Source organism: Anneissia japonica, unplaced genomic scaffold, assembly GCF_011630105.1.
Source record: "Anneissia japonica isolate Jap-2015-1 unplaced genomic scaffold, ASM1163010v1 scaffold288034_len148288_cov120, whole genome shotgun sequence".
Taxonomy (NCBI): Eukaryota; Metazoa; Echinodermata; class Crinoidea; order Comatulida; family Comatulidae; genus Anneissia; species Anneissia japonica.
Window position 1 is genome coordinate 117,475 of NW_022742851.1, and position 15,611 is coordinate 133,085.

The following is a 15,611-nucleotide window of genomic DNA, read 5'->3' on the forward strand; positions in this document are numbered from 1 at the left end:
AATTCTTAACTTTATTGTAGCATGATATAAACAGTATGTTGATATTAAAGTTTGTGGAAAAATGATGTTTGTGTCTTCGGTCTATGCACATGTGTACATTTCAAAGCTGTATAATTATGATGTAACAAGTAAATTTGAGAGAAACTAATAGAGAAAAATAGCTTGGCCATCCCACCTTCTGCCTAAAAATAACTTACAAAGTGACTAACATTCAAATAGTGTATGAAAATTCCAGATACTGCACATCCATATACTGTATACAGTACCTCACTGATCGAACCAAGGTGCAGAAATACATGGAAATAGTACAATAATCACAAGACCCATGAAAACAAAGGAAGATTCTTTTTGCTCTAAATATAATCCATCAAATCACTCATTTTGTTATTCTTGTATATATCTGTAGTTTACATAGTAATACTCCAATGCCCAGGGACTAGCTGATGTATATATATATTTTCAATATTATTCTTATAAACCTGGTTCTGCCAAATAATGTGATTTAAAATGGCAGGACTGGGGCAGACTTATAGGGGTGAAGGCTGATCAGGATGTTTTTTCCTTTAGCCATCAGAGAAATTAATATACAGTATAAATATTTAGTAGATTTTACTTACATTCACTCATTATTGTATTTTAAATTTCTTAATGTATAGTTAGACTATAAATCATCTGAATCCGAATAGATGTATGTACAGTATAATTGATTCAAACTGTTGGTACAATTTACTTCATATTAAAATACATTATAAGTACAATTCAAATAAAATAATATTGGATAAAAACTAATGTAATAATAAAAACAAATTATGTAATCTCCTAATCTAGATAATTCCTCACCTCTTGTTCCTTGGCTCTGCAGCACTCTACTTCTATGATCCTATTGATGTTGCACCATTTGATTATCAAAGTCTGCAATATTCTTCCTAGCATTCTCCATGTTCGTTTGTACTACTCGCTTCCAGCTTTTTTCTTATTCTTCCCTGCAATACTAGACTTCAGCTGGCATTGTTTGATATGCTGAGTAGGAATTCAAAAACTCGCCTAAGGATGAAAAACATTCATGTAAGGACAGACAAAAATATTAGAGTGCTTTAACTTTTACACAGATTAATATTAGAATGCATTACATTTTACAGATTAATATTAAAGTGCTTTAAATATTTTACACAGATTAATATTATTATGATTACTAAAGTAAAAAAATATTAATACCTAGGCCTTAAACATGTTATCAAAATTTTAATTTTAATCGTTAATGTGATTCTGCCAAATAATCTAATTTAAACTTATGGGACAGGGAGAGTATAAAGGCAGGGGTGGGAAGAGGGTGGCTAAGCAGGCTGTTTTTATTATTCAGCCATAAATTATTATATAATTTAGTTTAGGTTTTGTTTGCATTCGTTCAAATGTTAACCGGCATTCAAACCAATTTTATTGCATATTTCTTCATGTATACTCTGACAATAAATTATCTGAGTCTGAATACATATATGTGGCTTGGTTTAGTATAGTTCTAATTACTGTTACCAACTAAATGTATACAGTAGTTTGTGGCCATGTAACATAGAAAAGTGTATCTCATGATTACTCAAGCATGAGTATAGTTTGCTCTCCAATTAAAGACCATGGACCTCTACTTCAAGACCACTTTTTTTATCACAAACATACCTCTAAACCCTGAGACCACACTTTATGTTTTTAAGTCCCAAAGTTAATCTCAGAAGAACAAACAGTACACTGATTAGTATATACCTTACTTGGAAATGTCTGATGGCTCTCATTGGAATGACAAGCAGACCACATCACACAGTAAATACAAGCTCTGCCTTCTCAGTGTTCTGAAATCAAGGAAAAAGAAGGCAAGAGTTTATAACCAGTCATCTATTAAGTGTTGATGTGTGTGTGTTTGTGTGTGTCTGTGTGTGTCAATGTGTGTGAGTACATGGCGGGTGGGTATGAGGGCATCTCCTAATGGTTGTGTGTGGATGTGTTGCATTAATATCTATCACCAATGTTCAAATACAAGAATGGCAAGAGTTTGTAAAAGCACACTGTACCACACAGTGTGTGCAAGTGGGGGATATATTTGTGTGAGTATACAGTATACATGGAGAAAACAAGTAAATAAGTCCACATGCTGCATTTTTGGCTGTTAACAGAACTGGTACATGGCACCCGACTTTTGGAAAAAACTTGGGCTATAAATCCTGTTGGTTTGTTGAATAGCGATGGGTTCTTAAATTATTTATTGCCAGTGAAGCCCACAAGATAAAGTGAGTGATTGTAATGGGTTTCTTGTTTACATTCTGATGTTGCTGGCCAGGACTCTCTTGTTAACTTTCAATGGACATTCTTAAAACCAATTAAAGTTAAGTTTATGGAGCTGCTAACAGCTCCCTCTGAAGACCATTTGACAGCTCACTATGGATCATTTCTGCTAAGGAAACTTTTGCCTCATGATTAATAGTTTCATGGTTAACAAATCTGGAACTCTGCATAATTTCAACCAAAGCTCAATATGAATTCTTCTCATTCATCAAATTCTATAATTGTTTATTGATTCATTTTCTTTTACGTAATTCAAAAAAAAAAAAAAAATCTTTCTATTCTCATAAATACATGGTTTTCATTTCGTAAAAAAGTGTAAATATTATCTTCTTTTAATAATATTGACCAGCTTAAAAAGAGGAGATGGAAAGAAACAAATCAGTAGAAATGAAGGGGAGGAAGGAAGGAAAGGAGGAGAAAAAGTAGAGCAAAAAAAGGAAGAGAATAGAACAGAAGACAGTGGAGATGGTATGAAGAAAAAAAGAGGGAAAAAACGGGATTAAAAGGAGTTGGTAGATTAATTTTCTTTGGTGTCAAAAACACAAATCCAAATAATAACCTGGCAAGTTAGTCCAAAGACCTATTTCCATTGGGGTACTTTTATGTTTGAATTGATATAGCGAGAGTGATGACAATGAAATGGGGTCACATGCTGAATGTACTTTGTATTAAATAACAATTTACTTTAATATTGAATAGTTCTCAGTCTGCTTTACGAAGTCATGGTTGGTTGATAGACACACAAAGAAACAGCTTTAACCAAATCACATAAAGATACAGAGCAAACCCTTGAAAAACACCCATTTCCTGATTGGAGACACTTCACATATAATATGCACCTCACTGAATAACCAAGCAAAGAATTTTAAGGTAAATATTTCATTAATTTATGTTGTTTAGTATTAAATCCAATGCTTAACATAATGATAAAAAAAAAGTGAAAATACTGAATCAAAATATTATTGACCTATTAGTAAAATATCATTGAAGAATGTCCCAGCATTATACAAATATATTTGTAAAGTATAGAGGCCTACTACACACCAATAAACCAAACAATGATTAAAAGATTATATATCATTATTATAGATATATGCAGTAAATATTACTATATAAGATAGGATTGTTAATGAAAAAAAACAATAAGATACAAGTAATAAGGGTCTACTTGCAAAGAAATTATGTTTATTACTTGCTGATAAGAAGTGTGAAAAACATGGTAAATAAAGTAGTAGGCATATAATCTATTCTTTCAATTAGCTCCACATTTACACAGAGAAGAAATACTTAATGTTTTACATCACAATAGATATTTCCTACATTCATTTTACAGATTGCTTACCATAATGATTGCTACCTTTAAGCCCAGCAAACACAAGACCAGTTTATCAAATTGCCTTTTGTGTGGGTTTGCTAAGCAAATGTGTGTATAATTTTTAGTAAGAATTCTGCCTCAAGAGACAATCAGCATCACAATTGCTATGTTTTGAGACAGATGATCACTGTGCATACATGCTAACAACTCACTCATAGTTTACAACATACAAAGAAAATTAAAAGGCAGCACTCTGAGACTAACTTAGATGTTATTTATTAAACACAAGCTTTCGCTGGCAGTCAATGCCAGCTTCATCAGGTGTGTGAAGTAAAAAATTGAAAACCAAATAGAAAAGAGCTTATGCATACATAATTAGCAATAGTCTTACAATTAACCAATTACCAGTTGGATACAATGTAGTATACAAAGATAGTTTACAACTGAACTGACCAATAAATTAGCTCCACTCTCAAGCCTAAATAAATACAATTTTTTTCTGCATGGCCACAGGGATAATTTTTAAAACTTCTCTGAAATAAAAAATATAATGTATGGAAACTGAAGAGCCTATTCAGACAATGCAGGGTTTAATATAGATCTGTAAAAACAGCTCATATATTAAAAATGCACTCAGATTTTTATTCTAAAAAACTTTGATACTTCTTATTATGTCAGCACATATACTGTATCATGTTAAAATCATTATTTGTATCCATTCCAAATTAATTAATAATTATTTAAATTATTTAAAATTCACAGGATTTTATATCAAGATGGCTACCAGTAAGTTGAATCAGTTTTTAAAGGCGTTTAGAGATTTCAAAATCCAAAATCCCTCAACTTTCTCCAACTATTTAGCATATTTGTCTAGAAGACTGGGTTACGACTATAAGAAGATGACTTGCATTTTAGGAGAATTTATAATTATTGTCATTGGCTCTGAGATAATATTATTATTTTTTTGTTATTTTTGATTGGTGGGCTATCTAATATTTAAACTACAGCAATTTGTCCCTCACACAATAATTCTAGGCAACTGACATCCACTAGTTTAAGATAAGCTTTCAAGACCATTAGTTAATTTTGCAGTTTTAGAGATCATCTTCATTTTGACAATTCTATGTTTGTGTAAGTTTTTTTTTCTCATGATTAATTTAATTTATTTTTTGGTTGGCCCTACCCATTTTTCTAATTACTGTTTAATTATTGTTTATTAGATCAAATAAATAATGAAATGAAGGACATTTTCTTTTAAATACCTTTCAATTTACTGTAAATAATGGGTATTTATGAACCATCGGTTATGAAATCTCTATTTTGTTAATTTCATAGAAATCAATGATGATGCTTTCAGAGAGCTGTTGTCAGATATTTCAAAATGGTATGATCAACGTAAATACACAAATATGCTGAAAGTATTGTACAGAGAACTTTTGAAAAACAATTATGAGTTGAATAAGGCTACAAAGGTGATGGAATTAATGGATATGTTAACTGCTTCTGGACATCTTCACTCAGCTAATCTCAATGTTCTCTATGATACCATAAATGTAACAGAGCAAAGAGGGATCAAAGATATACTGCCAGTATTTCAAAATGTTGAGGATGTAGAAATCTCAAAATTCACACATCACAGACGAAAAATAATGAAGCTTGGAATGGTACTGATTGATGAAGATGTAAATAAGATCAGTGCAATATATAACAAACCAGTAAAGGAATATGCAGACACATGGAGTTTGATTATGGATCTGGAGCACAACAGGGTAATTTGTGAAGGAAAAATGGATGCCTTCATTGAAAAACTGAATTCCCTTAAACTCCAACATGCTGTGGAAGCTTTAACAGAAGGTATTCAAGTTAATTGCTATTTTTATATCAAATTAATATTGTCATCTGGTGTGACTATATATGTAGAGTCCATCATGCATTAGCTAACTGCCAGTGGCTATATATTGCCCCGTAAATTGTAGCAATTTAATCAATCAAATCAGAAGAAGTATCGCAACAGTAAACAGTAAAGAAATACTGTATACTGATGACCCATTGAGTGATATGCAACTGTGGTGGTCAGAGGGCACTATGTGCCATCATCTCTGGCCCTGGCAATTCAAACTTTTATTCAATGAAAAATTCTGGCCCTTATTTTTGAGAACAACTGATCAAGGGTATAGTGAAAATCTGCAGTATTATTTGCTTTGCAACTTTATTACATCAAAGAAAGTTAAAGTTCTATTTTCCTGTGGTACAATACATCACAGAAATTATCATAGATCTGTATGGTTGCTGAAAATCGCTGATAAAAAGAAATCTTCATTCTGAGTAAAATGGGTGATGATAATGAATTTTACTATAAACATATGTCCACATCCAGCCATCTAGAGGGAGGCCTACTATTTCCTTAAATTTTTGCACCTTAACCCCAACCAAGATGAGGCTCCAGTTGGTGTTGACTCAAGAAATGGATATGATTATAATATTTAATATTGAATTGCTTTATGAGTTACTAAACAGAAAATTAAGAGATTCATTCATTAATGAATCTTCCATTTATTGCAGTGGCAATGCTTTAAGGCATAAAATCCCATGCTGACATTTTAGAATAATTGTCCTCCTCACTTTCTTGAGGATCTACTTCCCTTGCCCCCAATGGTGACACACCATTGTCCCTAAACTTTTAATTATGTCTACCTTCAGAATTTGTAATGCATTATATTAAATTAACTTTATTTACAGAAATCCCAAATGCATCTTCGAACTCTGGACATAGCCTTAGTGAAGGTAATTATACATGTTCATATAAAGTATGGTTGATCATTATAATTAAAACACAAAAACTAAAGTTGTTTTCCAAGTTCATGTAGGAAAGAAGGAAATAATTAACAATTTAAACTTAACAAAAAGAAATGCATGAAAAAACAGGTACAAAATGTCTGCCCCACAGTACATTTAAAATGATACTAAGCTACTCAACTGTTTTATTATTCATTTAACCTTGAAGAACATTTTTATGCCTCCATATTTTAACACACACACTGCGTAAGACTAGTGAATCTTACGCCGGCGTAAGCTAATCCATGAATTAAAATTCCAAACCGTTCACACAAACGTTCGCCATAACGCTGGCATTAAACTAGTAATAATATAGGCCTATGGAGGAATGTTTTCAGTTTGAAATAATAATGTACGGGTTCAACTTTAGTAAAATATTTAGAGTGCATCATTAACACTTTTAAATATGTGAATTGTTTGAAGTGAACTTGATATGATTAGGCCTATTGTTCAAAGTGAACTTGATGATTGTACTTTAAATGAACAATTTTACTCTGATTATTCAGCTAGCATTGTGCAACAACTACCTAGTTCACACAAAAAGGGCGTACACTACGCCAGACTTACGCCAGCCTTACGCTTGTGTGTGAACATAGCCACACTGTGGAAGACAATACTGTTTACTCAAAACAACTCTGATGTCATAATTCTCATTTTATATCTACAGTACAGATATTGTTGATTACTGACCATGTAAAGTATAAATTATATATGCTAGATTGTTTAATAATTATAGATTTAAAATATGTCATTTTATCTTTTATTTTGAAAGAAATTGCTGTGAAAGTAATTCAGAAACGCAAAGGAGAATCCTGTGATTCTGAAGGACGACCATATAAAAAAGTATGCTCTTAATTTGTTAAATGAACTTGATGAAAATAAAGACTCCCTAACTTTAAAGGATATACCAGAGTTTTTTGACAAGTTTGAGAAACTTATTATCTATTACAAACGTTATGGTCTAACATTAACCAAGGTTGGGAAAGGATCAATAGTATTTTACCTATCAACAAATGATCCTAATGCTTTGATGCAGCTATGGGAAATACATTCTAGTGGAAAGCTCATCAAAGATTTAGCTAACATATTATTCCCAGTGGAACATCAGCAAGAGTTCATAGATGAATGGATGACGTACATCGATGAAAATGAATACAAAGCGGTGCTCAGTAAGCTGACAGGAAAAGGTGAGAAAATATGAAAATTAATTCAAGCCAGTTGGATACAATTTTATTATGATAAGAATGATACCTGTTTAAAGAAAAATACTTGAGAAGTTTATGGTAGAATAATCACCAAATCATTAAAAAATTGTTGTTTTAACATTGAAAATAGGGAAAATAACAGAATCACATGATGTATGGATACATAAAGGTTAGTTTAGTGCAATAAAATAGATTTTTTTTAAATTTGGCATTCCAGCATTTTTTGGCCAATATTTCTGAAACAGGATTTGTGACGAGCAACTGGTTTGGCTTGTCTTTACCACATATGCTTGTTGCTAAAAGTATACTTGTTTAAAGAAAAGGCTGTACTAAATACTATGCAAGTTCACCCACTTCATTGCAGAAATCCGCCTTAATTCCCATCAGAAACATTTCCACCTTACTCCCAGCAAATCCTGGTGCCACCACTGCCTCCTAACCCTTTACATAAATTTTCTGTTTTTCTTGAAAATCTAATATTTCCAACAGAAACATTATCAATACAATTCCAAGTACAATAGAAACCCTAATTTGGGACACCCCTGAGGGGACACCACATAGTGAACACAACTTATAAAGGTGGAGAGTATATATTTTAACACTACGGCCTACGCATTCTCATGGGACTCACCTATTAAGGAGACATTAATAAGGGCTATAGTGTATATGAGGACAGGTTTATTGTTATGTGTTAAGATAACCAACACTATATAGGCCAATTCAACTATACCACTGAACTGAACTTTTACCTCACTAACCCATTAGACACCTGTTGAATGTCTCCTTAATTATATTATATAAAGTCTTTGACAGGACAATGGCCAATTCGTGACAAAAACCCCAGTGGTCAACTCCTTACATTTGATTTATTAAATAAGCTTGATTGAGAGACAGCTCATTACTAAATATAAGTTAATGTCTACCCCCAAAGTTGTTATATTATCTGACCAACAGAAACTCCCCAAAATGATGTAATAGTCAAATGATTAGGATAAGGTGATATCTTTCAACCAATCAGAGAAAGTCCACCACACCCCAAGCTTGTATGAAAAGTAAAGTATTAGTTATCTAGAGAGGACTTCCTTCTGATACCTTGAAGGAAACACTATGTCTCACAACCCTACTTGTATATATCATGCAGTAGAATAGTAAATAAACGCTTTGCATTATAACCAGAAGAGATGTAGTCAGTTCAGTTATTGAATGTAAACCATCTCGCTTGTCATATCACTACAATAATAGTGAAGATCCAGTCTTTGTATCCAGAACATACATTGGAATCGGGCACACCAACATGAGCATTACAGGTACACAATATTACATGGCGGACTGCCATACTGTAATATTACATTATCTGGGCTATGTTCCCTCACACACACATGTGAAGGAGCTACAACCAATGACATTGAAAAAAAACCTTACAAGTGGTGACATAGTTTATCTTCATTTTTTTATGTTAAAAATGTGTGTAATGCTATATCTGTGAGTAAGCAAGGGATGTTTAGCAACAGCCCTATAACATTGAGTAGGCCACTGCATAACTGAGTACGAGTATGTCACAAGATACCGCTGCTTATCTATGAACTTGAAAAAATTCCTAACTAACGGCGACCTTTGAGGAAAAGCTCAGATATTTCACCAGGGGGTATATAGAGGGAGCTCCCGCTGTTTAAAGCTATTTTGAGAACTGGCGACGTCATCGCTTGCAAGTATGTCATCTCTAAACAGGTGTGTCTTCACAGGTGTGTCATCGGTTGGTATGGGTTCACTGGAGCACACACACACAAACACCCCCACACCAGCTGACAGTTAGAAGGATCCAGTAACAGACGTGCTCACCCGTTCATACTAGGAAATACCTGATCCAGCTATCAAGATAATAGGATCACTGGCCAGTAGGAAACTAAAAATTGGAATTGCATACATGTGATTGGTTTATAATGAGTGCAACAGACTGATAGCGCTCGCTAACCGTTGGTGAATCCAGATCCTGGTAACGGTTAAAGCTAATCCATTGGCCGTTCCCACTCTGGTATTAACGGTTAACTCCTGATACGGATAATAGGTCTCTAGTGTGAATCCAACCTATGACTGCATTTTATTATTTTAAATTGTTTTTACATTTCAAAATAAAACAATAATGTTAGAATAACTTTCTTTGAGAAACATTCATTTCATAAAACAATTTTCTCGCTAGCATCTAAGGGAATATTCAAGGAATTGTCTAGAGATGGTAATGAAGAGTGTAAAACAGTACTGGAGCAGCGAGGTGATTAGAGAAGTGTGGAGTTTAGTACCTAATTATGCCTTATAAAAAAACTTTAAAAATTAAGCAATGCTGAAATATTGTTAATAATATTTTTTTTCACATCTATAAAACAAATATACAGATCAAACCCACCGTCACTTTTTCTGATACATCTAACTGAAATGCTCACACATATAGTGGAGCTACAGTGCTTGATAAGCTTGTAGGTTGCAGCTTGGAAATAATAGTAAATAATATTCAAATTAGGATATAATTACTTCACTGTAACATTATTAGGCCTAAGTATATTATTACTTTAAAATATTTTTTTATTTTACAGGATTTTATTCCCAGATGGCTACCAGCAAGTTGAATCAGTTTCTGGAAAATGTTGATGAAAAGGTGTTAGAGTGTACCATCTGCTTTAAGAGACTTAAGAATCCGAAATCCCTCACCTGCCTACATAGCTTTTGTTTGGCATGTCTGGAAGACTGGGTTAAGGTGAATGGTGAACTGACTTGCCCAACATGCTCAAAATCATATCCCATTCCAAAGGGCGGGCTTCAGAATCTTCCACCAAATACCTTTCTAAATAACTTATTAGAAACTATGGAACAAATTTCTGAAAAAGATCAGATGAAATGTGTTTGTGGAAAGGAAGGACAGGTAAAATACTACTGCAAGGATTGCAAACAGTACTTGTGCTCTACTTGTAGTGATCATCATACAAATTATAGACTCTTTGCAAATCACAAGTTATATTTAATGGAGGATGTGCAATCAATGAGCCCCTCTGAGATGACTTTGTTACATCCACCTCAGTGTTCACATCACAGTAAACCTTTGGAGTTCTACTGCACAGATTGTAAAACTCCAATCTGTGTACATTGTATACTTATGGACCACAATGCATGGGATGGAAAACACAAATCAATCAACATTTCAGACGCATTCCAAACATTTAAAGAAACTTCAGCCACCTTGGAAAAATCTGCCCAACACTTTTTTAACAAATTAGAAGATGGTCTCAAAGCTGTTATACAGAATGCTACCAAATTAGACCAAAGTAAAGACACATGTTTGAGAGATATAGACAATCATGTTGAAGAAATATTCAAAAATGTAAAGGAGAATAGAGACAAAATGAAAAATGAAGTAGAGACAATCTACAAAAGAAAAAAGAAGGTAAATGATGTAAAAATCGAAGAATTAAAAACAACAATATCTGATATAAATACAAAACTGTCTTTTCTTCATCAATTACTGAAAAGTGATAAAGGCACAGCAATGAAGTCAAGTGAAACAATAATTACAGCACTGAAGGACAGAATCAACAAATTGCCAAAAAAAGAGCCAGGTGATAATGGAGAACTTTACTACTTCATAAACAAACGGCAAATGACTTCATTGAGACAATGTGCTATAGGGACTGTAAAAGATTTTAGGGTAGCAGACTGTTTAAAATTAGAAGGAGAGGAATCTGTGATCAAAGATCAGACAATTATTGTCAAAATAATCAAAACAGATGAACATGAAATATATGCAAATCAACTGAAGGCAACATGGACACAGCCTACAGGGGACACCAAAAGCTCTCAAATTCAGGAAGATGAAAATGGAGATTATTTTGTGACAGAAAAGTGCACAAGTCTAGGAATTTTTAAACTAGATGTGAGTACTGATGATGAACCAATTAACCAATCACCAATGACAATCAAAGTAGAAGACAGATTAGTAAATACTATTCATATAAATGCAAAATATATTAGAGATGTAGTTAAGTATAAAGATGACTCCTTACTGGTTTCATGTGCAACAAATAAAATGCTTAAGTACAAGCAATCAGGAGAATATATTGGTAAGGTTACACTACCACAAGGTGTGCATGTTCACAGAATGTACAAAATGAAGAATGGTAACATAGCATTCACTGATTGCAATGGTAAACCCATCAAAATATGCAATAGGAATGGTCAGGTGATTAAAACAATTGGTGAGGGAGCATTGAATGCACCATGGTGTATTCATGTGGATGAGACATCAAATGTTTTGTATGTAGCAGATTTGTACAGTAGCTGTGTGTACATGTTTGACATGAATAATGGCAAGACCATCAAAACAATAGGGTCAGAAGGTACAAAAGAAGGTCAAATGAGTGATGTCATTGATGTTACTCTTACTAACCAAGGACACCTTCTTGTATTGGAGTATGGAAACAGTAGATTACAATTATTTAATAATGAGGGAAGGTTTATAAAAGTCCTTGTTGAAGCGGGTGATGAGGATGGTAAGGTAAATTCTCCAAGAGCAGTAATAGTTGATGAGGATGACAACATCATTATATCAAGTCAACATAAACTACAGCTATTCAGTAGTGATGGAAATTTCATAAAAAGAATTGATAAACCAGAAGATGGAATCAACAATCCATGGGGATTATCCATCATTTCATATCATCCAAGGAGACTTGCAGTAGCAAATTATGGTGGCAAAACAGTAAAAATATTCAATTATTAAATATTGTCAGTCCACTTGTTTAACTTGTGTATTTTCAACAATTCAAATTTATAAGTTTAGGAATATCTACATATCCATTATTTCATATCATCAACATAGAGTTAAGTTATGGATCTTAAACATAAAATAATTATTGAATACAATAATATGAAAATAAAGTTGGCATAATGATTATAAACCTGTTAAATATTTGATTATTGAATATGACATACATATAGAGCTGAAGTTATGATTATTTAACTGAAAACAATAATACTGTAATCTGCCAAACTCAATTGTTTACAGTGTAGTTCTCATCAAATTTGAATCACACTTAACTTATGATTTTAGTTTGTGTAGTGCTGGTCAAATTTGAAGTTTTTAATCATATAATGCATATACATGTTATTTTCTTGCATATTGATGTTAAAAATTTTACTTTTCAATCTATTGGGGCTTTTTGTACAGCCTATCAACTTGTATCTCCTTGATTTTCATAAATTTTGATATTTGCAAGTTTGTTTATTCTTTCGTTAGTACCTGTATATTTTTTCTTGTTTTTTTGTATAAAAAAAAAACCTAACAAGCACACAACAGAGTGTATATTATAAATACACCTATGGGCATTCATCCATTAAATGAATAAGTCATGAGTCAGAATGAATTAGAGTCAGATTGATTATTCTTGTATATATTTAATTTTTCTTATAAACTTGAATCTGCGTAAATAATCTGATTCAAAGTAGTGGGACAGGGATATATTTAAAAGGGGGTTTGTAAGCATTTTATTATTTCATCATCATAAAAAGGAATATACTGTATATGATTTAGGTAGTTAAGCTTGGCTTTTTTTTGCATTCATCATAAATTTTAATCTTTATACAACCTAATAAATTTATAGATTTTCATGTACACTTTGACTATAAATTATCTGAATCTGATATGTATGTAGAGTATAATTGTTATTACTATATATGATTAACAGCAAGCTTAGCTTTTGTTGTATACCTTTATTTGTAAATGTTAACCTGCATTCAAACCAATTCCATTTTATATTTCTTCATGATATAATTTGACAATAAATCATCTAAATCTGTATAGATGTCTGTATAGTATAATTGCTATTCATTTTTGTGGCTTACTTTGTACACAGACCCTATATATAGGGTCTGTGCTTTGTAGTACAGTTCTACCGTTATCCAGTACACAATAGTGTGTAATCATGTATTATTGAGAACTGTATATCATGATCACTCAAGAATGACCCTATGATTAGTTCTTATCAACAAACAAATAATACCCTGGACCTCGGGGAAGAACAGTGTAAAAATACTGAGTATCCAGAATAAAGATTTCTAACAAATCAAATATTTGATCATACCTTTCTTAAACATATTTGAAAATGTCTGATGGTTCTCGGCGAACCAGATGACAAAGTAAATACTAAGCTCCGCCTCCTCCTCATCTGTGTTCTGATATCAACAAAATAGAAAGAAAAGAGTTTAACAAGTCATCTATTAGGTGTTCCAGATACTTTTTACAATTTATTATTATAATTAATATTGAGACAAAGGAAGTTTTTTCTTGCTCAAAAAATGAAAAAATATGTTAATAATTATTGTTATAATTTTAAATGTGCCCAGAAATGTTCATATTGCTTTTGATTTTATGCTGGTACAACACCTACAATTGACTTGATATTAAAATACATTATAAATAAACAAATTAAATAAATGCATTTCAAATTAAAAAAAAAATAATAATGAAAAAAACTGAATGTAATAAAAAAATTCAGTGTAATCTCCTATTCTAGTTATTTCCTCACCTCTTGTTCTGTTCTACTCTGCAGTACTCTACTTGTTGTATGATCCTCTTAAAGACTATCAAGGTTTGCAATATTTTTCCTAGAATTCTCAATGTTTGTTCACTACTTGCTTCAAACTTTTTCTTATTCTCTCCCTGCAATGAATGAACTCTGCTGCCATTGTTTGATATGCTGAGGTGGAATTCAAAAACTTCACTGGTTGAAAAATAATCATGTAAGGACAGACAGAAATATTTGAGTACTTCAACTTTTACAGAGATGATATTAGAGTGCTTTAAATTTCACACATTAAGTGCTTTAAATATTTCACATAGATTAATATCATTATGATTTACTAAAGTGAAACAGTAATACCCCAACCCTAAACATATTTTTAAATTTTAATCTTCATGATGTGACAGATGCAATATCTGCCATAAACACTTTCTTCTTTTGATCTTTATGATGTTGGATTGCTGGAACTTGTTTTTTAACCTGTCCATTATTTTATTGTGATTTTATTTAAAACCAAATTTATTTAAATATTTTTTTATTGCTTAATTTCTTGTTCAATTTTGAATTACAGTTCTCCCTCCAATTTGAAACCACATTTGGGACCTGAAAATTTGGGGTGGTCTCGGGGTTGGTCTCCAATTAGAGGGCTAGCTTTTGTTTAAAAGATTAAAAATTTTTATTTAGGCATTTGGAAAAGTGGTCTCGAATTGGTGGTTGTTATTCAACTGTTAAAATATATAACTGAAAACAATAATAATGTAATCTGCCACCCTCGTTTGTTTACAGTGTACCGTAGTTCTCATAGAATTTGAATCACACATTATTGATCTAATGATTTTATTTTTTTGTAGTGCTTGCAAATTTGTTATTTTCTTGCATAATGATTTTAAACATTTTACTTTTCAAACTATTGGGGTTTTTTTGTACAGCCTGTAAACGAACTCAAGATAAGTAGTACATTAACGTTGGCGGCGCTACACATTGTCTTTGTTAAGTGCGCCAGTAGCAGTAGCAGGTATCCTTCGTCGCTGCTGCTCACAAATTATGTTGGTAGAAAGTTGTTATTTCTGTTAGTTTAAGTAATATTTCAAGATCATTTATCGGTAAACTTTAGAATCTTTAATGATAATTCAAGATAATTATCTGAGTTTGAAAGTTAGACTGAGCTCGCTGACCAGGTTCAGTGGAACCACGTTGTATTCTCAAGTTTCTTATACTGTATTCTCAAGTTTCTTACGAGGTCAAACGATGTAGAAAGGTCATAACAATTAGGTCAAGTGTCAAAACAATATTGCTGCGCCCTTATAATTCCCACTATTCACTATGTTTCATGATTAATTTGACGATTATAATCTTTGATAT

General features: G+C 32.3%; 2 protein-coding genes across 2 annotated transcripts; both read left to right on the top strand.

Moving 5' to 3' along the window:
• The first annotated feature begins 3,024 nt into the window (after nt 1-3,024).
• Nucleotides 3,025-7,485, top strand: LOC117119265. Its single transcript, XM_033264067.1, has 5 exons — nt 3,025-3,201; nt 4,409-4,432; nt 4,982-5,500; nt 6,386-6,430; nt 7,254-7,485. Exons 2-5 carry the CDS (start codon nt 4,423-4,425, stop codon nt 7,334-7,336), a joined length of 657 nt encoding a protein of 218 aa, XP_033119958.1. The 5' UTR covers nt 3,025-3,201; nt 4,409-4,422; the 3' UTR covers nt 7,337-7,485.
• On the top strand, nt 7,484-11,225 carry LOC117119264 (E3 ubiquitin-protein ligase TRIM56-like). The gene is made up of 3 exons (XM_033264066.1): nt 7,484-7,668; nt 10,275-11,000; nt 11,206-11,225. Exons 1-3 carry the CDS (start codon nt 7,512-7,514, stop codon nt 11,223-11,225), a joined length of 903 nt encoding a protein of 300 aa, XP_033119957.1. The 5' UTR covers nt 7,484-7,511.
• The last annotated feature ends 4,386 nt before the right edge of the window (nt 11,226-15,611 follow it).

What these genes read in the sequence shown, in the direction of transcription:
- LOC117119265 (XM_033264067.1), top strand. An exon ending in TGTGGAAGCTTTAACAGAAG is followed by an intron (nt 5,501 to 6,385) that starts GTATTCAAGTTA and finishes CTTTATTTACAG; the next exon opens with AAATCCCAAATGCATCTTCG. An exon ending in TGGACATAGCCTTAGTGAAG is followed by an intron (nt 6,431 to 7,253) that starts GTAATTATACAT and finishes TTATTTTGAAAG; the next exon opens with AAATTGCTGTGAAAGTAATT.
- LOC117119264 (XM_033264066.1), top strand. Translation starts at nt 7,512, where the DNA reads ATGCAGCTATGGGAAATACATTCTAGTGGAAAGCTCATCAAAGATTTA. An exon ending in CAGTAAGCTGACAGGAAAAG is followed by an intron (nt 7,669 to 10,274) that starts GTGAGAAAATAT and finishes TTTATTTTACAG; the next exon opens with GATTTTATTCCCAGATGGCT. An exon ending in TGCTACCAAATTAGACCAAA is followed by an intron (nt 11,001 to 11,205) that starts GTAAAGACACAT and finishes ATTACTGAAAAG; the next exon opens with TGATAAAGGCACAGCAATGA.